This window comes from Mobula hypostoma, chromosome 25, assembly GCF_963921235.1.
Source record: "Mobula hypostoma chromosome 25, sMobHyp1.1, whole genome shotgun sequence".
NCBI classification, from domain to species: domain Eukaryota; kingdom Metazoa; phylum Chordata; class Chondrichthyes; order Myliobatiformes; family Myliobatidae; genus Mobula; species Mobula hypostoma.
In genome coordinates, this window is record NC_086121.1 from 17738341 (window position 1) to 17760467 (window position 22127).

A 22127-nucleotide genomic window follows, 5' to 3' on the forward strand; every position below is an offset into this window, starting at 1 on the left:
ACTGAGTACACCATCTCTCACCTATTTCTCATTATTACCTGTTTTGCTGCCACTTCTGTCTCATTGTGCTCCACTTATCATCTGCCTCTCTGTTTATTGCTGTGTAATTTAGTCCTGTGTTTTCACCTGTTTGTTGCCAGATTGTGCCAGTGAATTTTCCTGAGCCTTTCCAGTATTTGTATCTGTACTCTGTCCATCTGAATATTGATTCTGCCTGTTGGATTTCCCTGGAAGTTTTGATCTCTGCCTGAACTTTGACGCTGACTTTGTTTGCACCTCGGGATTTGTTACTCAATTAATATCATTGTGTACACGGTACTGAGTCTGCGACTGGATCCCTGCTCTAGCGTCCTGACCGATCTAGGGCAATTTGGCAAATAGGTCCAAAATGGGGATGGTGAAAGGAGGGAAAGGGAGAAGGTGGAATGTTATTTTTGTAATTGTAAGCCTACAACCAGTTGGTGTTAACTGGGATCGATGCAAGGACCCTCGCTATTTGTTACATACATTAATAGGCATGTGAGTGTAACCAGTGACAGGTAGTACAGAAATTTTATTTCCTCTTAGTGGAGATTTCTATTATCATAAGATAATGGAGATTCAGAGAGAACTTGAGGATTTTTTTCCCATGTAACACATGGTGGAGGCAGGGACTCTGACAATATTTATGAAGATGAATGTCTGAAGTATTTTGGCATAGAAACTATGGGCTCTGTGCTAGGAGATGTTATTCATATTGGTTGGTACTTGGACACTGCAGATATGGTGAGTCAAAGAGTCAAAACTGTGCTGTACAACTAGTCCTTGGGAGATATGCAACTGATTAGGCCATATATGCAAAGACAGTCCACCAACCCAAACATCTAGAAGACTTTGTGCCAAAGCACAAACAGACTGGACAGTTATTTTACTTTTTTTTCGTTCTTAATTTATTTATGTCACATATATATTTTTGCTTTGAGTGTACCCTGTAACATAGCATGGATAACCATTCTCCATGTTGTTGCAATAATAGTTTGTGTGGAATATTCAAATGTGTGCAAAAGTCACACTTTCAGAAAGGGTAAGGTGAGGGAACACACATCAGTCCTCATGGAGGGATCAGAAGTGGAATGAGTGAACAATTTTAAATTCCTGGGTGTCAATATCTCTGAGGATCCAACGTATTGATGCGACAGTGGCTATATTTCATCAGGAGTTTAAGAAGATTTGGTATGTCTCCAAAAACACTCAATAATTTCTACAGATGTACTGTGGAGAGCATTTGAACGGGTTGCATTGTCATCTGGTATGGGGGTGGGGAGGTGGTGTCTGCTTCACAGGATTGAAGTAAGCTGCAAAGAGTTGTAAAGTTAGCCAGCTCCACCATGAGCACTGGCCTCCGGAGTATCCAGGTCATTTTCAAGGAGTGATGGCTCAGAAAGGTGTTGCCCAACATTAAGGACCCCCATTCACCCAGGTCATGCCTTGTTCTCATTGCTACCCTCAGAAAGGAGGTACAGAAACCTGAAGGGACACACTCAATGATTCAGGAACAGCTTCTTTCCCTCTGCCATCCGATTTCTGAAAGTATATTGAAACCGTGAACACTACCTCGCTACTTTTTAAAAAAATTATTTTTGCACTATTGTTTAATTTAATTATTTAATATATACTTACTGTAATTCACAGCTTTTTTCTCTTTTATTATGTATTGATTTGTACTACTGCAGCAAAGTGAACACATATCATGACATAGGCCGGTGTTATTAAACCTGATTCTGAAGTCGCTGTGAGAATGCTGCCTCAACACCATATATTTTATTAGAAAAGAATAAAGTATGCTTTTTAATCATTTGAAATACCAGAAAATAGAAAATACTGGTCCGGAAGGATCTTGTGGAGAAAGAAGCGGAATCAATAGAGATTAAAGGTCTTACTTTTGAATCGTGGCGATCGTGATAATAAAATAATTTTCACAAGTTAATTGGCAGACAGGTTTAAAGGGGAGAAGAAATATCTGAGATATTGACAGGCATTTTTGGGCGAAAAGCTTTTTCTGTTACAGAACTCTACGATTTTAAATATCCTATGCCTCTTTCTTCAAACGCAGCCCTATCAGATTATGGGAGCGTTGATTAAACCCAGAGGAACGGCGGCATAGTAACCAACAGGAGGGGCAGAAACCAGACTTTACCGTCACAGCCTGGGGCGCTTCCCGCCTTCACTGCGCAGGCCTGCTGGTCGTTCGGGCGGCCGGACCAGTTCGCACTCTCATTGGTGCTTCCCGCCTCAGCAGGACGCATGCGCGTGTACGCCCCGTTCCGTGCAGACGTCCTCCCCTGCTGCGTCATCCCCGCCTTCCCGTGTCCGGTCAAGTTTGGCGCATGCGGGGTGGTTGGACGGTGATTGGTGTTCCGCGGGAAAGCGCTTTAATGGATTAGTGCGCCTGCGTGTGATCGCTCTCCCTTCTCTCTCTCTTTTGGTCAGCCATCTTTTCGAGACATGGCTCCTGCGGTGAGTCCGCCGCCGCGTTACAGTTAATGATTGTAGATGTGGTAGAAAAGCCGCGTGGTTCTGACTGGGCTCCGAAACTGTGACATTTCGTGCTCCTTTTATTGTGATAGTTGGATCGACTTGTCCTCCCCACCCTGGGTAGACAGGCAGTGGGTAGGCTGCTGGGTGTAGGCCTGAGCATTAGGCCGTGGCCACGGGTGGGAGTTTTAACATGGAGACCAGACTCGGGCTTTGCATCCGCTGGTCCGGGAATTAACATAGTCCCTGTTTCTGGTAGGATTAGTTGTTTTAATTTTTGGGTTGAGCTGTTGGAGTGATGTTTTTTACCGTGTGTCGCACGTGTTAAATAAAGTTTTCAACTCATTTAGTTACATTTAGAAATAAATAATAAATATAAAGCTTTAAAAGGGACCGGTTTTCACTTTGTCCGACTTCAAGGTTCATAGGTTAAATATACCATTGTTGTAAATTTACAGCGGATGTTAAATGCTGTTATTTGAGAGGCAAAATTGTGGCACCTCGATGTGGAGACTTGAGTGTAGATCTCAAGAAAGCAACTGGGGAACTTTAATTTTAGATGCTTGTCTCAGTAATTGAAACTATCGAACTGAATTAAAAATCCATCGGATTCATTTGTTTCCTTCGAAGAAGGAAATCACCTGTGCTTGCCCGTCATGCTTATATTTATTTGCAGACACATAAGTGCGGTCAATGTTAGAAACCTTCAGTAGGTTAAACAGCATCCTAGAAAATATCGACAATTAACGTTTTAGAACTTTGGAAAGTTTTCACAACAGAACTGAAAAGAGGGATGGGAGGAACAAAGGGAATATCTCTGACATGAAGTGCAAATATAATCCACTTCGGAAAAATTTAGAATGGATTGGTGCAGTCATTAAAAATCTAGCACTGTGAATGAAAATGAAAACCTAGCTCATTATTGCTGCAAATTGCATAGATCTAGCAATGGCCATTTTTCTTAGGATTATCCACACCAGTGTCTATTTTGTCGTCCTCTTCTCTCTCCTTGGCCATGGTTTTTACTGCAAAGCTGCATTTATAATTTGGATTGGAAGCACAGGCTATTGAACCTTGCTGTGTTTGGGGTCCCAGCAACGGTGATATGTGGTTGTAACTGTCTCTGATAGCAGATGACGAAAAAACTGAAATTCCTCCTATTTATAACCGTCCCACCAGCTACCACCACTTTCCAGCTGTGCCAAAACTGACATGACTATCTAATCCAATTGCACAGCTCTGAAAACTGATTTGAGTATCCAGCTAGCTGTAGAGTCTGATCTTCAGCACTATTACAGAGATGTCTCATTTCATGGCAAGCACAAGTGACAGTAGCAAAAAAAAAACACAAACTGGTGATGGAACTGAACAGGTTGGGCTGCATCCATGGAGGGAAATGACCGTTGACTGTTCCCCTTTTCCTTGCTGTACTTTGTTCTTTGCTCTTAATGGCAACTAATCATTGCTCTTCATCTTTCCCAAGGGCTCATAAAGCATCCCAACCAAAGGTGGTACTGAAATGAGATTATTTTTCATAACAAGTCCATGTTCAAAATATTATAGTATTAAAAGTCGTTCACCACAGAAACAGGACCAGATCAAAAGTTAGATATAAATTGCACTTTTTGCATCTCTTCAGTGTTTAATTTCCTGTTGGACTTTTGCTTCACAGAAAAAACTTTTAATGAGAGGCAAGAAGAAGAAGCAGGTGCTGAAGTTCACTTTGGACTGCACGCATCCTGTGGAAGATGGAATCATGGATGCTTCTAATTTTGTAAGTCTACCTAATATTTCTGAGCTAGTATGGTCCACAGATGTGGCCTTGTCTTACTGGTGTATGTGACACTGAAACTGCCAATGGTATTTTGTGAGTTTTTAAAATCTTTTGGAGATGACTTTCAGACTCAGCCTGGTAGTATTGTTCTGAATCAAAGGTTGTGAGAAGCATTGTAATTCAATGCACCTTGTTATTATGTTAACTTCACTGGGGTATTATGGTAGTACTTTTTCCACTGTGATGCTGCATTTTAATATTTGTAATAAAAGCAAATTCAAGACAATTGCATAAGTGGATTTAGAATGATATCCTGGTACAGAGTACCTGCTAATTGCTGTGTTTCTATTAGTCTTACTTGTGCCAACCATATTCCTAGTAATGTACTTGCAATTCTTCATTTAATTCCATCAGTTACAAATCATGTAAATGCCTTCTCTATTTGGTGTTAGCTGATGACTTACAGGCAATCAAAATTTAAAAGTGGAAGATTTGTGAATTAAATTTATTTTGTGATTGCTAGTGCTATGCATTATTTTCAAAATTCTGCCCATGTGTAAATGTATACCTAGGAGCATAGTTAAAATTTTGTTCCATTTTCTCATATTTTAGACATGAAGCCATTTGAATCAAGTCAATGGGCTCTTCTGCCTTTCCATCAGTTCTATTTTACTTAAACATCCCTGTCCCTGCTCTCACATACCCAAGTTTGCATACACACTTCCATTAATATGAAAATCTGTTATCTTTGTGATGACAGAAGTTAATTTTGAATAGAATAATTCAGATGAACCAATGTAATGAAATTATAGATAAATACAAATCTCAATTGTTCATCTCTTTAATAGACTTGGTGTACCTGTAATATTTAAAGGTTAAAATAGTTCTTTCGTACCCACAGCCAATTCAAGTGAGCAGTGCAAACTGAGCTTTAAATTTATATTCTTCAAGAAATTAACTCCATGGTAACCAACATTTCCCGTAATCATTGAGAAACAATGATGCTAGTTGGAAAAGGGTGTTTTTATTTTCTTGGCATTCTGATTTTCTTCTGATCCACAGAATTATAGGATTGGCTCAGCAGTTTTATGGAATCTATATAAGCTGAAAAAGTGGACAGGTTAACTGATGTGATTGTGCTCAATAAGAGAAGTAGTTGGTTTTATTGATTACTTGAATTGTCACTGCTTGAACATGAGGTTGTTTATCTAATTAAATTATTTCAATGTAAGCAAGATGGGAAGTCTTTACTGGTTGTATTTTTGGTTGCTTTTTGTTGCAACACTGATTCAGATCTTCCCATGCAGCCATGAATTTACCTGAAAAAATGATCAGAATTGTCAAATGTGCAAGTCCCAGGCTTAATGACAAATTCAGAATGTAGAAGGGAGTCCAGCAGTGGATACCAATCTTTCAGATAGGACTACAATTTCAATACTGTGCCATTGCAAGGATAGGAGACCCCATTACTTTCAGTAGGGGTTGTTGGGGAGTTGTTTAAGATAAAGGGCAAAATCTTTTTGTATTAACTGTGGCTAGCTTATGTGTTTTGAATTATTTATGTATTTCTGTATGTTTTGGGTTTATCTTTTAAAATTTTGATTGCTAACGTGGTACTAGTTTGTGTTTTTTTAATATCAGTTTAAAAACTTAGACGTTATAACCAAGGTTAGGGACTTGCTGTTGAAGCTTTCAGAGCAGTTGGTGGCAGGGCTTCGGACCAGAACCCTGTAATAATTTGGACCATGTTAGAAACTACATTCCTTGGCCCAGCACGTTTGGTGCTCCACATCCTTCAGGGTAAGCAGAGAGACAGCAGGTAAAGGATCAGGAGATATTGCTTGTGGATGAATTACAGAACCTTTTGTAGGGTGCAAATGTAGTTCTGTCCTTGTGAACATCAGTAGCGTGGAGTCAGTTTCTAGCACTGTGGTGTGATTTCTAGTTAATCTTTTGTATGTTCATTACACAGTGTTGCTGGCTTGGCTGCAATGCTGCGAGCTACACTATAAATGCCGACCGAGCGCCATTCAGTAATTTTCACATCAAACTGATGACCTAGTTGACTTTTCCTCATCTGCCCTTGGGCTAAATAGGTTGACCTATGCTTGGATACAGTAGCAGATTCCCTCTTACTCATCTCACCTGTATTCCTGAATCAGTTATTTTCTGATTTGATGCTGTCAGTCTGGACAGCTTGGTGACTAGGGCCATGTATTTCTGTACAGTTTGCCGAATATTAAAAAAGATAACCTGATCGCAATTTGTGTACTTCTCAGTGTCTAACCTTAGATGTAGAGCTAAGCTTCTGGTTGAACAGCTCAATCAAAGTAAATTGTGTGCAAGATATTCTAGTGACTGCTGCGCCAAGGGTGCATTTATTCTGTGAATGAGTCAGTTGGGAAACATTGAAAATTGGTGTGGAGTACATTGGATTTTCCTTTGCCTTTTAATCAAAATACCAGTTTACTGAAATTTTAAAAAAGCAAACATTTGGCATTACTTGATTGTAATTTAGTGATATTTGCCCTTGCCTTTGATGTCCCCTGTAAAATAAATTTTTTAGCTTATGATTTTTTTTTTGCTGAAGGATGGGGGAGTTACGTCATGGAATAGGCTATGAGTTTTTCTGACTTCGTGACCATTTGGTTAGCCCTGGTCTCTTCTGGCATAAGTCAGAAGAACAAAGTCAAATTAATTTGTAGTACATTTTAAAGATTAACATTAGCTATGTATTCGGACACTGAAGGACTCAAATATGAGTGATGAATTCTCAGTACTTGGTTTGGAGTTCTGGCTGAAACAGGGTAATTGGAGTTAGATAATCTCCTGAGAGAGCTAATAAACAACAGGAATTTTTCTTTGCACAATTTATGTTTTTTAAAGGACAATGTGTTTATTCTGTATCCAGGGTAAACTAAGGCATTTGTTCTACTCGAGATTCCTAACGAGGAGCTGATGAGGGCTCCTGAACATAGGCTGGTATATTATGTAGTGTGCTCATATCTGGCTACAGCACATTTGGTGGGGGGGTCTACAGTATCATGCTGCCATTTCCTGTGGCTTTTTTAAAGGTGGGAAGGTAGAATTGATCTTGAAGATAAATTATGGCCAGCTAAGATTATGAAAGGGCTGTTACTTTGCCTGTCCTGGTTTCTTTTCCACCTCTTGAGCTATTGACAGTTTTCCTCAAGTGCCGTGGGCCAGCTCAGCATGCGGTACTCACAATCTAAATTTGAGAAGAAGAAATCTGGAAACTTCATTCTGTGCATTTTTTTTGTTTCAAGGTCCAAGTGGAATGGCCCAGTAACAATTATTAATAGTCAAAGAATACTTGTAATGTGGAGACATTTCGTAGTAAATGTAAATTTAAACTCAGTAGTTTATTGACTAATGAACTTGGGATTTCTGTAGATTGTGTTGGCCTGTGAGCATTAGAATGGCAGCATTGCACTCTCTTCACTGGGTCATGTGTAATTGGAAATTCCTTTTGCACACTTGTTAGCTACAGTGTGAATAGATTTTTATAGCTAATGTTCAGATTGTCAATTGTCAAATTTATCTTACACCATGTGTGAAACTGGAAACAGTTTTATCCTTTCTGGTGAAGTAGAAGGCTTAATTGTAGAGATTTTGCACCTTCGTTGTTGTTCACATCTAGGCAGCACTGCCTGGCCACTCAACTAGATTGAAGCAAGTATTACATTGAGTCAGTTCTGTGCATACCTGCCTGCTTTTCAGGAAGATTATTTTCAGGCTATCATTGTGGGTGATGTTACCTTACTCTTTGTACAGCTTGGTAATATACCAGAAATGGCTGTTACACACTTACTGATTTTTGAGAAACATCTTGCCACATACAACATTTTCTCCCATGCAATCAGCGGGGAATTTAATAACTCATTATTTTTCCTTTTACAGGAGCAGTTTCTGCAGGAACGCATTAAAGTGAATGGTAAAGCTGGCAACTTGGGCAATGTTGTAACCATTGAGAGGAACAAGAGTAAGATCACTATTACCTCTGAGGTCCCTTTTTCAAAGAGGTGAGTTGGAAGGCAAGGAGAAGCAATTGTGCTGCATTAATGAAAGATTCCTTTTCAAAAGCCATCTCAAAACAAATATTTCACTTGGACTAACAAAAGATGGGAAGTGATGTTCCACAGGATTAACACCGGATTTAAAAAAAATACTGGCCTTGGGAATTGTAAACAAAATTTGATAATTTGCAGGGAATACACTAAATTTTTAGAATGAGAATATAGTAACTAAATAAACCTGTTTTCTCTGAATTTCAATTAGAGCAAACAAACCATACAGCAGTAGTACATTTGTTTGGCAGTTAAGGAAACTTTTCCTTCAGTGAAAGTAGAAGCTGAAGTCAATAATGTGGATCATTAATAAACATAGTCATTTAGGAGAAACCTCTTAATTCAGAGAATTGCTGGTTAATTGAATGCAAATTTGGAATGTTGATAGGCAGAGAATTGTGGTGGAAGGGTGTTATGATTACATGTCTTTGACTAGTGCTGTACCCAAGGGACCCATGTTAGGACCTTTGTTGCTTGTGACATATTAACGACTCGGATGTGAATGTAGGAGGTGTGGTAATTTAGATTGATATTATTGTGATGTGTTGAGCTATGGTGGAAAAACTTGATTGAATGCCACCCATATAGATCATTCCATCACATCAGTTCTTTCAGGTAATCAATGAAAACCAATAACAGAATGCAGAACAGTTATAGATTAGAGAAAGTGCAGGTAGACAGTAAGGTGCAAAGCCATGAAAAAGTAGATTGTGAGGTCAAGGTTCCTTACCATATTTAGTAGACCTATAGTAGGATGGAAGTTGCCCGTGAAAACATAGTGGCACATGCTTTCAGGCTTTGGTTGGGGGGAGAATATCTGGGGGTAGGTGGAATCTTTAATTATGCTGGTTGCTTTACCAAGACAGTGAGACATGTAGAGTCCATGCAGGGGAAGTTGTGTCTACAATTCTGCGGTTTTTTTTGTGGTCTTGGGCAGAGTAATTGCTATTCCAAGGTGCTTTCTAGGATGCATCTATAAAAAGAAATAGTGATGGTCAATGGGGATGTGCCAAATTTCTTTAGCCTCCTGAAGAAATAGAGGTGCTGGGGTGTTTTCTTGGTCATGGCATTTGTGGTTGCTCCAGTGCAGGCTATTCCTAGAACTTGAAGCTCTCAACTCTCGACTTCAGTACTATTGATGTAAACAATGACCAGCTCTTTTGTTGTGCTGACGCTGGGGGCGCAGTCACTAGGCTCTCTTCTTCCTGTACTGCAACTCATCATTATTTGAGATTATGGTGGTGTCATCTGCAAACTTTGAGGTGGAGAATCTGACCATGTAGGGAGTAAAATAGATGCAGTAGGAGGCTGGAGCAACATTCCTAGGCACTTCATGATGGATGTCAGAGCCACTGTGCTGTAGTCATTAAGGAATATTATATTTTTTGGTGATTAGCAAGTTTACATATAATGTGAAAACTGATGTACTATGGATAGCAAGGAAGATTGTCTACAGCGTAAAAACCAAGTAACATACATCAAAGTTGCTGGTGAACGCAGCAGGCCAAGCAGCATCTATAGGAAGGGGTGCAGTCGACGTTTCAGGCCGAGACCCTTCGTCAGGACTGCACCTCTTCCTATAGATGCTGCTTGGCCTGCTGCGTTCACCAGCAACTTTGATGTATGTTGCTTGAATTTCCAGCATCTGCAGAATTCCTGTTGTTTGCATAAAAACCAAGTATTGGCTTGTTGACGCAAACACAAGGAAATGTGCAGACGCTGGAAATTCAAGCAACGCACACAAAAAATGCTGGTGAACGCAGCAGGCCAGGCAGCACTTTTTGTGTGCATTGGCTTCTTGAATTTGATTGAAGTGTGAGGAAATGCATTTTGGAAGTCAAGTGGGGTAGAGCACTAAGGAATATTGATGAACAAAGACCCAAGTGTCCAAGTCCGTAGTTTTCTGAAAGTGATAACACATTCAAGACGGTGGAGAAGAGGACGTTGACATGGTGCTTTCATAGGTTAGGGAATAAAATGTAAGGATTGGACCATGCTGCGATTTAAAACACTGATTAGGTTGCACTTGGAGATGGTGCAAAGGAGATCCATCAGGATGTTGCCTCAACTGGAGGACTTCAGTTAAGGAGTTGGATTGGGTAGGTAGAATTTGTTTTTCCTTGGGTGAAGGAGGCTGAGAAGAGAACTAATATTCAAAACAAGCATGATGATTGTGTGTGTGTGTCTCTCTCTTCCCCCCCCCCCCCCCCAGAACTAAGTCAGTTTTAGTATCATGCAAGTTATTAAATGGGATATGCAGACTTTGGTGAAAAATGGGAGCAGGCTTGTGAGGTTTATACACATTAGGAATTCAAGTTAAAAAGCCCATCTCCGAATTAATATAACAGTATGTAACACTTGCTACTTGCCAGATGATTTTTCTGGTACCTTTTTAATACTGAGCATAGTTTAAAAATTTTTCTATAGTTAGCCAGTCTCATTAGAATCACTCCTTGAATCTTAGAGACCATTCTATTGATATCCTGTACTGGCATATTTAATCCTGGCAAGTGTGAGGTGATGTGTAACAACTGCTTTTTGCGGTGTTTGCATATTGTGAAAATCAAGGGAACTAGTAGTGAATTCTGCGAAAAGCTTTCTATTCATCAGAATAACTTGTCAACAATTGGCTTTTGGTTTTTGATAATTTTTTTCTCAAAGCTCATCATCATTTTTAAAATGCTGGGATTGTTTTGTTTTTAATCAGTCATACTATGTAAACTTTTAAAAATTACTAAATTTCATCATGTTCTTCTTCCCTTGCAGTGTCTCATTATTTCAATTCAGCATTATTCCGTCTTCTTTTAACATCCTTGCTAACTGTCCTTCAATAATTTAAACAGGCTCAGAATTTGTTATTGTTTCTCATAATTATGGGGTAGCACAGTAGCATAGCAGTTAGTGTCACGCGTCAACAAACTGGGTTCAGTTCAGCTGCTGCTGTAAAAAGTTTGTTCTCACCGTGACTCCATGGGTTTCCTCCGGTGCTCTAATTTTCTCCCACATTACAAAGGTGTACGGGTTAATAGGTAATTGGATGGTGTGGGTTTTTTTAGGTTGGAAGGGCTGGTTACTGTGCTGTATCTCAAAATGAAAAATGTAAAGATTGACTAGCCTGTAATTGGCATATTCCTTCTCCCTTAACCAATACCATATTGGCTACCTTCCAGTCTGGATGTGAGACAGGATTAGAAAATAATTGTGGAGACATTGCTGTCAATAACATGTGATACATTTCAGTTTTGAATGCATTTACTTTCTAAAATTAATTACATTACATAAATCTTTGTCTGCAACATTGGTATTGTGTCCTTGTGAACAAGTGGTTCCTGGGTGGAGCCACACCCAGTTTCTATAAGATAAGGTTATTGATCTCTGGTCAATACTTGTATCTTCATCCTCTTGTCAATTATGTATTTGTATACTTGTGTACCTTCAGAATTTTCTTTAAAATGTCCCCCCTCCACTTTTGTATAACTTACTACAGTATTGGTTTCTCAGTGCAAGGTGAGAGTTTCTTTGGTTTTATTCTACTCTGTAAAGTCCTCTGTATGTGGCGTTTTTAGATTTAGACCCTCCTCTTTGAACATCTCCAATTTCCCATCAACTTTATTTTTCAGGTAACAGTTTTGAGTCTGCCATCACTAAATCACGCATCAGTGTAGTAAAATTGGCTTTTTCTCAAGTTTAATCTTGGCTTATCATTGCACTTTTATATTACTGAATTCTTACTAAAATTTTAAGTATCTGTCCGATATCATTGTTTTAAATCCCGGACGTCTCCTTGTTAGGCTGAAATGTATTGTTCAGGAAGTGATGTTGGGCGCATTGATGTAGTAGCCAATTTATTCTAACCCTGCTCCTTGATTGTTAAGCATATCTTACTATGATCATAACTAAGACCTTACCTAAATTGTGGGATCGTAGAAAAAAAGTGATGGATTTGTAGAAATGACTGACAATGCGGGGAAGTTCAATCTGACTAAAGACAATAGGCATATTTGTTTCTGGAGCCTTTTGTGGCTCTTAGTCTGATCCAGTCATTGACCTTTCTCTACTTTTGGCCATCATTCTTTGATTGATATATGAGCAAGGTGTCGTTCAGTATTGATGATCCTGAACGTACTGTACTTGGGTTATTAGTCACATTGCTTCCTCTCAGACCCAGATTGGAGGAAATGCAGTACAGCCCTTGGCCTGATTCAGCCCTGGGAGCAGGTCGCGACTGTCTGTTGAATATCCATCTCAGCTGACTCCCTGAAACATTTTCAGGGAGTTCCACGCACTAATTTTTTTCTCTCTCTGCTTTCTGGTGCTAACAAGGTCCTGTGCCTACTGTTTCCACTATGACCTTCCCCTGCACATCACCTGTCTCCTTCACATCCTCGGGATTAGAGGGTGTGCATTTAACTTGGTACTGATGAACAGAGCCAAAAAATTCAGTTGCTTAATAATCTAAAACCTGCAAGTTCTGGAGCCTGATGAGGGATTGAGTTTATTATGACAAAAGACCCCAGATTTGACTTTGTCCTGTGTTGAATATGAGCCTGGATTGGGCAAATGAAACTAGAATTTAAGTCTTGTTGAGAAAATCATACTTGTGTCTCATTGATAAACTCATCTAAATTTACTGGTTCTTGCATGTGTATTAGATTTGATGTGATTCCTTATGTTTTTCAGACTTGAATGATTGAAACTTGATACAAAACTTCCAGGAGTTGAAAGGAGTGAAAAGGAAATGGAGTCTGCATTTGACAGGCTTGGAGTTTTAGGCTGAGAGAAATGGGTGGGTGGATTTTTGAATGGGAGAGACTGAGAAGATCCAAGTCCCTTGATTATTAACTTTCTGTTCCATTTCTTCAGGTACCTGAAATACCTCACGAAGAAGTACCTCAAAAAGAACAACCTGCGTGACTGGCTTCGCGTAGTTGCAAATAGTAAAGAGAGCTATGAGCTCCGTTACTTCCAGATTAACCAGGATGAAGAAGAAGAAGAGGATGAAGATTAAGCCCTAGCCTGGTCTGGACTTTTGTACAAATTATATTCAATAAAATTGGTTAAAAGGAAAATCATGCCGCTTTGGGTTCTGTTTTTACTTAGAAGACTGCTGTAGTCTTCTCAGTTTAGCATTTACTTAAATACAGTGGATCCTGGTTTATTGGGATTAGTACATTTTGGTCTAATTTAGTGGCTGTCCCAATTAGATGAAGTTTCATGGAAATAGTTTAAAAGCTACAAATTATGTGTTCAAATAAAGTACAGAACAAATTAGAACACCAACAATACTACTACTATGCCATAAAACTGTATTAGTTCTTAATAGTTCATTTTGTGGTAGCATCTTGTATTTGGTGATGCCAGGAAACCTGTGTGGGAGAGTTTTTAAAGTGGAAACATCATTGCACGGAACGGTTCCACACTTGACCTCGGAAGTCTGGGTCCAGTGGTACGAAGATCATCACGACTAGGGTTCCTTTGTTGCAATGGTTGACCATGACTTCTGTACTTCATCATGCCCTTTGATCTTCAGAGTGTTGCAGAACTGCCTTCCTGATGGTAGGATCTCACTGTAGATCTCATTTGCCCAGTACACCAGAGCTGGCTTCACATGCTAATTCGGCATGTCCCTATCTCATTGTGGTATAATGTCTATCGGCTACCCTCACCTGGTTTAGAATGCCTGTTAATGCAGTGTTCCATCGTATGTCCGCTGTTACAAGCAAACAGCTCTTTGGAGCCACAGGTCAGAGCTGAGTGTATGCATTTGATTGACAGTAAATGAACAAAATCAGTGCAGGCACCTAGCATAGATATGGAATGCCTTCATACAATTGTCAACGATTGCATCCTCCAAATCTACATTTTCATTTTAATATTCAAGATGATTGTCAACACCTTCATAATTCTTCATAGTGCCTATCTTGTTGAAGCAGTGATATCGTTTGATTTTTCACACCCAGTTGTTTCTGGCATCTCCAAGCCTGAATGCTGAAACCACAATGAGCAAAACAGTTGTAAATTGTCTTGCTTATTTCTTGCCAACTATTACTGCTCAATTTACTTTTTTAAAACAGAAGCGCATGCAGCTGACGCTGTTGAAAACTAGGCGCTCCAAGTATGGTGTGTGGCCATTAGACACTGTGAGTGCACACATCTGATGCTAGTTAGAAACGCTTTGGCAAGTCTCCTGGACCAATCAGGTGGCATAATGTCCCAAATAAATGAAGGAAATCCTGGCTATTGATTTATTTTTGTTCTTTTAAGAGCTGTCCTGATTAACTGAATGTCCAATTAACTCGAATCCACTGTATTTACAAATATGTTCATTTTCCCTATTAGATTTGCAGATTCTGAGGTGTGTGGAGTTTCAGTGATTTTATGCCCAGCTCTTTAATTCACTGTTCTTGTCTGAATGCCCATTATCTTCATGGTTACAATCTGGCTAACAATTTTGAGTGATCTTGGATGATGCCAGATAACTGATTTTAATCATCCTTTATGATGCCTTGACTGGTTCACTCTCGTAGTGCATTGCTGACACTAAATATGCATTTAGTTCTACAGATTTCCTCCTTTTGTACCATCCAGGGTAATTAATTTTGTCTAGATTGCCCTCTCTGACCTCCAGTTTACAAATTTACAGATTGTGTCTCCAAGATGCCTTCCAAACCCATGATGCCTTTTCCCTCGAACGATTCCTAATATCCACCCAACTCTCAACATTCCATATCTGTCTTTGAATTTTTCCCCTCTGGATATCTGTTGTCACCTCAAGTATCAGGATACTAATAAAATACTAACAGTGCTACAGTCCCACCGGCATCCTGTAAAGACTGTACTCCATTTCTTCCAATTTCTCCATTCTATTTGCTCTAAAGATAAGATGCCTCTGATATGTTGTCTTCCTAAACCTTGGTTTTTCTCTATTGTAATTGACAGAGTGCTTGGCTTTGCCTCTGCTCTCAACCTTTCCTGGATAAGTAAGTACGTCTGATCTTTCCGTCGCACCAGCCTCTGCATTCAACAGGTCATCCTTTACAAATACTGCCAGCTTCAAGATTATGCTACCAGGAACATCGTCCCTTGCAGCATTTTGAATAAACCATTCATTTTTGAGTCCTCGGACCGGTCTGTTTTCAGTACTTTCCCATGCAACTGCTGTAGATGCAACACTTGTCTTCTATCAACCAGCGACTCACATTTGTCCCTTCAGTTGAAGCAATGAATTAAATCTCCAGTATGCATTAGAGTACATTTGGTGTTCATTACGTGGTTTCTGCACTGGAGAAACAAAACAGAATGAGTAACCACTTTGCAGGGATGACCCTGCTTCCTGTGGCCTGCCACTTAATTTCTCCATTTCACTCCCGATTTGACTTACCTGTGAGCTCTCCTATTATAATGGTGCCCAAGTTAAGGTCGAGGAACAGCAAAACATAACTGCTGGGTTATGTTGCATCTCAAGTTGATTTTGAATTACTTAACTTCAAACAATATATTTTCACAGTTAAGATCTGAACTGGCTATTGGTACTGTAAGTTGTCCAGTTTTGATAATTGGCTCATTTTTTCTTTCCATTAGCACAGCCAAGTATCTGACAACCCTGCATACTGCAACTTTTCCATTTCTTTATACGCAGACTCTAACTTTATTTCATAGCTGTTTAAGTTTTCTCTTCTAATACTCCCATTGACCAGATGGCCTTTACAAATTATCCCCATGGCAATGCTGGATTTGGCCTATCAGTGTTCCATTTGATCTATCCATCCTTAACTCATTTTCTCTGAAACATAAAGTTAACATTTATCTTTTCCCCCAGTTCTGACAATTAGTCTTCATCCTGAAATATTAGCTGTCCCCTGCAGATCATGCCTGAGCTTTGGCTTGCTTTCATTACATTGAGTGTTTTTTATTGTTTCCCCCAGCATGTACTTTGGGACCAAGTGTCCACCTCTGGCTTAGTTCTGTTTTAAGTGTCTTGTTACCTCATCCATCCTGCACCTGTCTGCTGCCTTAGAGGCAGCAACTCTAGAGGTTGAAAATATCCTGGCAACATGCATTATAGTCTGGAACAGAAATTTGAATGCACACAATTCCTAATCACTAGTTTAGCAACACTTGGCACTAAAATGAGCTATTTTGGTTCTAATTGTGTTCTTGTTAAAAAAAAAACTGTGTTAATTGTTTTAATTTGTTTTTCTTGTGAATGCTGCTAATATGGTAAGACTTTCATTGCATCTGTACTTGTGCATATGACAATAAATTCTACTTTGTTAGGAATTGCTGATTGGATCTGTACTTAACAGCCTCATTTCCATCTCTAGCAGTTTGCATTGAGCAATTCAGAATCCTTCATTTTTATCTAATTCATGATCATTAACTCAAAACAATAGAATGCTTTTTTTATAAGCTTGACAGAATTCTGATTTTTTTAATCACTGTGGCTACTCATGATAAAATGCTACTCATTTTAAAAGGAAATATTTGCAGTACTGGTTAAGGAACAAAGGAGTGGGAGTAATTGAGCTGGTGCAGGTACACTGGGTTGAAAGGTCAACAGGATCTTCCTAAACCTGTAGTGAATCTGAAAAGTTACACGAGGAAACAGCTTCTGACTATAAATCAAGACATTTTAATATATACTAGTAAATTCATGGAATTGAAGATTATACAGAAAGGTAGAATGAAATAGTACATCTACCATAATACTATTGAATGATCCATTCACTTGTATATTTGTACCTTTTTTACTAATGGAATTTCAGCTTCCTTGGTATATTTTAGAATTATATACAGAAGGAGGCTATTTGGCTTGCTGCCTTTGTTTGAAACAGTGCTAACCTATCATCCAGCATCAGGTCTATAGCCCTGAAGTTTGTGGCTTGTGAAGTATGCAACCCAAGTACTGAGTGATGGGGGTTTTTGTCACTACTGTTGCAGGCACTGAGTTCTGGATCTTAATGTGCTCTAGGTGAGTTGTGTTGTTCCTCTTCATCCCTTAAACCCCTCACAAAAAACTTTAGATCTTTTCCCCTCTGTTTGGACTACTCTATTAAGCAAAATGGAGCTTTTTTTTTCCCTTGTCTCCTCAAAATCTCACTTTTCCATGTTTAAAATTCCCTTGTTGGCAAACTGATTTGGTGGAGGTGTTGATTGACTATCTCCATCAGTTATCAGTTGAACCATGGTGTCAGTTCTTACCATTGTGATCAAAGAGTTGCATTTGTGGATTTATCTGACAGAGGGTTAAATTAACTGAATTCATGTGCATTTTCTCCTTTGATGCCCATTTATTCTCTTCTAGTTCAAGAAGTACTTGTTTTTCAGTACTCTGCTCAATTAGTTTTTACCCTTAACACATTTCTTTTCAGATACAGCTGCACAGAAAGCTGCTCTGCAGCTCGTGGAGAGCCCAGCTGTTGGCTAAAGTTAAGTATCAACAGGGAATGAACAAAATAATTGGCCACTAAACTCTGAATAAGGAGAGGTAGAATCTGCTAGGGCTCAGTTCCTGCCTGCTGAGAAATGAGCCTTGCTAGAAAAGTTTGTCTACGTCCAAACACTGGTCTTCTACAGCGGTTCCTGTAGCTACTTTACTGGCTGCTCCACACGATTTACACAAGCATAGAAAGTGCATGTAGAAAAAATAAAATGATAATCTTTTGGGTAGAGAAATAGGTAGAAAGTGTGCTTCCTCTTGGTCAAGAGCAAATAAGCAGGTGTGGATTTTATAATACAGCTGATATTATTTATCTGTAACTTGTTAACAATTTTGAAAAATTCTGGGACTGTAGAAAAAGCTTTTTTTTGAATGCACATTTCATGGTTGCTCTCTTACTTTGCAGTGTTTACATCTTGTGCAATTTTGCTGACTGCACATAATCTGTCGTGTGAAAGGGGACCATATGGTATCTGCAATGTGTCACAGTTAGGGCGTGAACTTAGAGCTGTTAAAATAAATTTGACAGTCAACTACACCAATTTCACAAGTTTCCCAATACATATGGATGTTCTTCGCAAGGGTTCCCTACCTGGGGTCCATGGACCTCTTGGTTAATGGTAAGGGTTCATGGCATAAAAACGGTTGGGAAAAGCTGTTTCATCCTCTATCCCTCCCAGTTCATTTTAACTGACAGTAGAATGTCAGAATAGTGGGACCAAATTTTTAGCAGAGGAGATCATTTAGCTCTGATTAGATTGCAGTGCATTTTCTACTTCTGCCTTAACTACAGACATGAGATTAATAAGACCAGAAAGCTGCCTGAACTTTTAAAAGGAATAACAAAGCAGCTGAAGTTTCTGTGGAAGGATAGTTCTAATATTTAAAATATTCAATATCTTGAGTGCCTCTGTGATACAAGTTTACAATATGAACCCTTAAAAACATTTAATTAAATATGGGGATGGTGCGTGGCCAAGTGGTTAAGGCATTGGTCTAGTGATCTGAAGGTCGCTAGTTCGAGTCTTAGCTGAGGCAACCTGTTGTGTCCTTGAGCAAGGCACTTAACCACACATTGCTCTGCGACGACACCGGCGCCAAGCTGTATCAGCTCTAGTGCCCTTCCCTTTGACAACATCGGTGGCATGGAGAGGAGAGACTTGCAGCATGGGCAACTGCCGGTCTTCCATACAACCTTGCCCAGGCCTGCACTCTGGAAACCTTCCAAGGCGCAAATCCATGGTCTCATGAGACTAACCGATGCCTTAAAAAAAAATGGGGATAAAAACAAATTGAAAAATAAAAACTAATGAGGGCAGTTTATTTTGTGCTTTGTTCATTGTTTTATTTTATTGCATGATTGTAACTTCCATTTATGTAACATCACAATATTTACATATGTGAATACAAGAGATTTTGCAAATGCTGGAAATCCAGAGTAATACACATACAAAATGCTAGAGGAACTCAGTAGGTCAGGCAGTATCTATGGAGAGGAAGAGAGACAATGTTTCAGGCTGAGACACCATCAGAGTTTGTATTATTTATTACATAATGTGATTGTCATATATGATATATGAATTATATATATGATGTGCTTTTAAAATAATTATATAGAATGCATCCATGGTTGCCAAGGGGAAGATGAGAATTGAAGAGACATTGGTTATAATTGTTTCAATTATCTGCCATGTGGGAGAACAGGAAACTGTCAATATTATACCATTGCCCAAATGAAAGTGAGAGGGAATGCAGCAACAACAGCCCAGTTTAAACTGACAAGTGAGGAAGATTTTTTAAGTGACAATCAGGGACAGAATTAGCAGTCACTTGGGCAATTATATATTGATTAGAGAAAGCCAGCATGTATTTGCTAAAGGCAAACATTAGTTAATGTAAAAGGTGAGAGACGAGACTAGATGTTGGAACCGAGCAAAAATAAATTGTTGGAAGAGCTCAGTACCTGTGTATTTAAAGAGAGATTAGCTTTATCACGTGTACAGTGAAATGCGCCGTTTGCGCCAACAACCAGCACAGTCCAGGAATGTGCTGGTGGATAGCCCACAAGTGTCAGCATGCTTTTTGTGCCAACATTGTATGGCCACAACTTACCCTAACCATGCGTCTTTTGAATGTGGGAGGAAATTGGCTCACCTGGGGGAAACCAATGTGGTCATGGGGGAGAACATACAGGCTGCTCACGTACAGCGGCGGGAATCGAACCCTGACTGGTGATCACTGGCACTGTAAAGTGATTGTGCTAACTGCTACACTACCATACCACCTGATGGAAGATGGCCATCACCCACATGCCTGGGTTTTGTCTCCCTTGGTTCACCTGTATCCCCTTCCCACCTGGTACTATCTGCTCTTCATCCCTCCAATATATGGCTGAATTTATAAACCTCCCAGTCTCCATTTTACCTGTCTGGCTCCATATTTTACTTGCTCTCCATCCCACCCAAAACCTCCACAGATACAGCTTGATCTGCTAGGTTCTTCCAGCAGTTTTTTTTAGCTAAAAGAATTTTGATATAACAGTCAAGTGGATTGTGGTTTATATAAGGGTTTTGTAAACACATGTAGTACAATGCCACAATATAGGGGGAACATCAAGATTGGAGCCCATGAAATAAATGAGGAGTAATATGACTAGAAAATTTGCCAAGTGACAGGAAATGTGTTTTGGCTCAAGAGAATTATGTAGTGGAGTTCTCCTTTGGTATTAGAATGACTGCTTCTCTAACCACGTGTTAAAGACTTGAATTTGTATGTGGAAGAGCACAGTTTCAAAATATGCAGATGACACTAAACTTGAAAGTGCAGTGCACCAGAAGGGAATAGTAATGGTAAAAGGAATGGCTGAATGACCAATATATGGTAGGTGGAAAAAGATGCCAAGTGCTAGATTTTGTTGGGAAGAACGTGGAGAGATGGTATAAACAAGGTACAATGCAAGGGGACACTGGGATTGTTATCACTGAAAGTGGCAGGCAGATTGATAAAGTGGTTAAAGTCTTGGAAATCTGGACTTTATAAATAAGCACATAGATTTCAGGAGCAAAAGTAGCCACCATGATCCCAAACCATTTACAACTGGAATATAGCATTGTGCGCCAAATTTTATGAAATAACTGAAAGTCTTAGCTAGGAGCATCTAGGGTAGGGTTGCAGGTGGAATGAATAAGATTGGAAAGGAAGCTGATATTTGAAATCATGAAGGGTCTAGGTATAAAGTAACTTCCATTGTCAGAAAAGTCCAGAACCAGAAGTCATAGAATGAAAGTGATTAGCCTAAGAGTCAAAAATAACATGAGGTAACGTTTTATACAGTAAGTCATAAGAATCTAGAATGTACTGGTAGTGGGTGGTATAGCAGTAGACTCATTCACAAAGTTTAAAAGGAAAGCTGATGGTACTTGAAAGAAAAACAAGTAGGGGCAAGGAAAGAAGGTGGGGAAGTAGGACTAGTTGGATCGCTCTTGCTTGAAGTCAGTACAACTTAATGGGTTGAATGGCCTCCTTCCCTGATGGCCACTAAAATTCTATATATTTTAAAAAAACATTACTTTGAACATAGAAAATTCAAGTGAACACCAACAGCTATAAGTTAGACTTGTATCATTTTCATTGTCTTTCAGGTATCTCCAGATAACTGACCTGAGTGTAGTTTGTGGGTGTTGTCTCGATTTTTCCTGCTACAGGATCTGATCATGTGATGTCCCATCAAAACCTGGATGCTCGCATGGGAATGAAGGAAGACAGACCCTTGTCAGATTGTGATGATCAAATAAATATATAGGATGCAAGCTCATTTTCTCCACAGAATGCAGTAAAAACTGTGATCTCAGCCCTAGATTGTTGCATGTGTTTGGGATTCACTGCTTGAAAGTAAGAGCAACGCTCTGGGTTTTGTTGTTTACCTATTCCAGTCAAGAGATTTGACTGACTCAGTTAACTTAATGTGTCAGAGCTTTTACCTACAACCCATGCTCTAAAACCCATTTATGTAGATCTAAAAGCCAAATGACCTTTTAAGACAATTAAGTGCAATCAGAACTAACACTGTATACAGCTAGGTTCTGTTTAGTGATTTGACTATAAATTACAAATAACAATTCAGTATAAAACTTTCATGGAGACTTTCATTTTTTAAAAATCCCTCAGCAAATGCATTCTAAATTGCTGTTTCCTCTGGAATGCAATGGTTGGAGGACTAGTCAAAGGTTGATTGTCAATGGTAGGGGTCCATGGCATAAAAAAGGTTGGGAACCCCTGTTGTAGATTATATAATTGGGAATTGAAACATAAT

General features: G+C 39.3%; 2 protein-coding genes across 2 annotated transcripts in view; one reads left to right on the forward strand and one right to left on the reverse strand.

Moving 5' to 3' along the window:
• The window catches only part of rnf207b (ring finger protein 207b), a 67664-nt gene extending 65424 nt beyond the window's left edge, over window positions 1–2240 (reverse strand). The window contains exon 1 of the mRNA XM_063033272.1: window positions 2177–2240. The gene's annotated coding sequence lies outside the window, so the exon portion shown is untranslated. The remainder of the gene's footprint in view (window positions 1–2176) is intronic.
• A 199-nt stretch (window positions 2241–2439) lies between these two features.
• On the forward strand, window positions 2440–13445 carry rpl22 (ribosomal protein L22). Its single transcript, XM_063032837.1, has 4 exons — window positions 2440–2496; window positions 4187–4288; window positions 8210–8331; window positions 13240–13445. The coding sequence occupies exons 1-4, from the start codon at window positions 2485–2487 to the stop codon at window positions 13382–13384; spliced, it is 381 nt and encodes a 126-aa protein (XP_062888907.1). The 5' UTR covers window positions 2440–2484; the 3' UTR covers window positions 13385–13445.
• Window positions 13446–22127: the final 8682 nt, after the last annotated feature.

Excerpts from the sequence above, each read along its gene's own strand:
- rpl22 (XM_063032837.1), top strand. Across the intron at positions 4,289-8,209 it reads TCATGGATGCTTCTAATTTT|GAGCAGTTTCTGCAGGAACG; the intron begins GTAAGTCTACCT and ends TTCCTTTTACAG. Across the intron at positions 8,332-13,239 it reads GAGGTCCCTTTTTCAAAGAG|GTACCTGAAATACCTCACGA; the intron begins GTGAGTTGGAAG and ends CCATTTCTTCAG.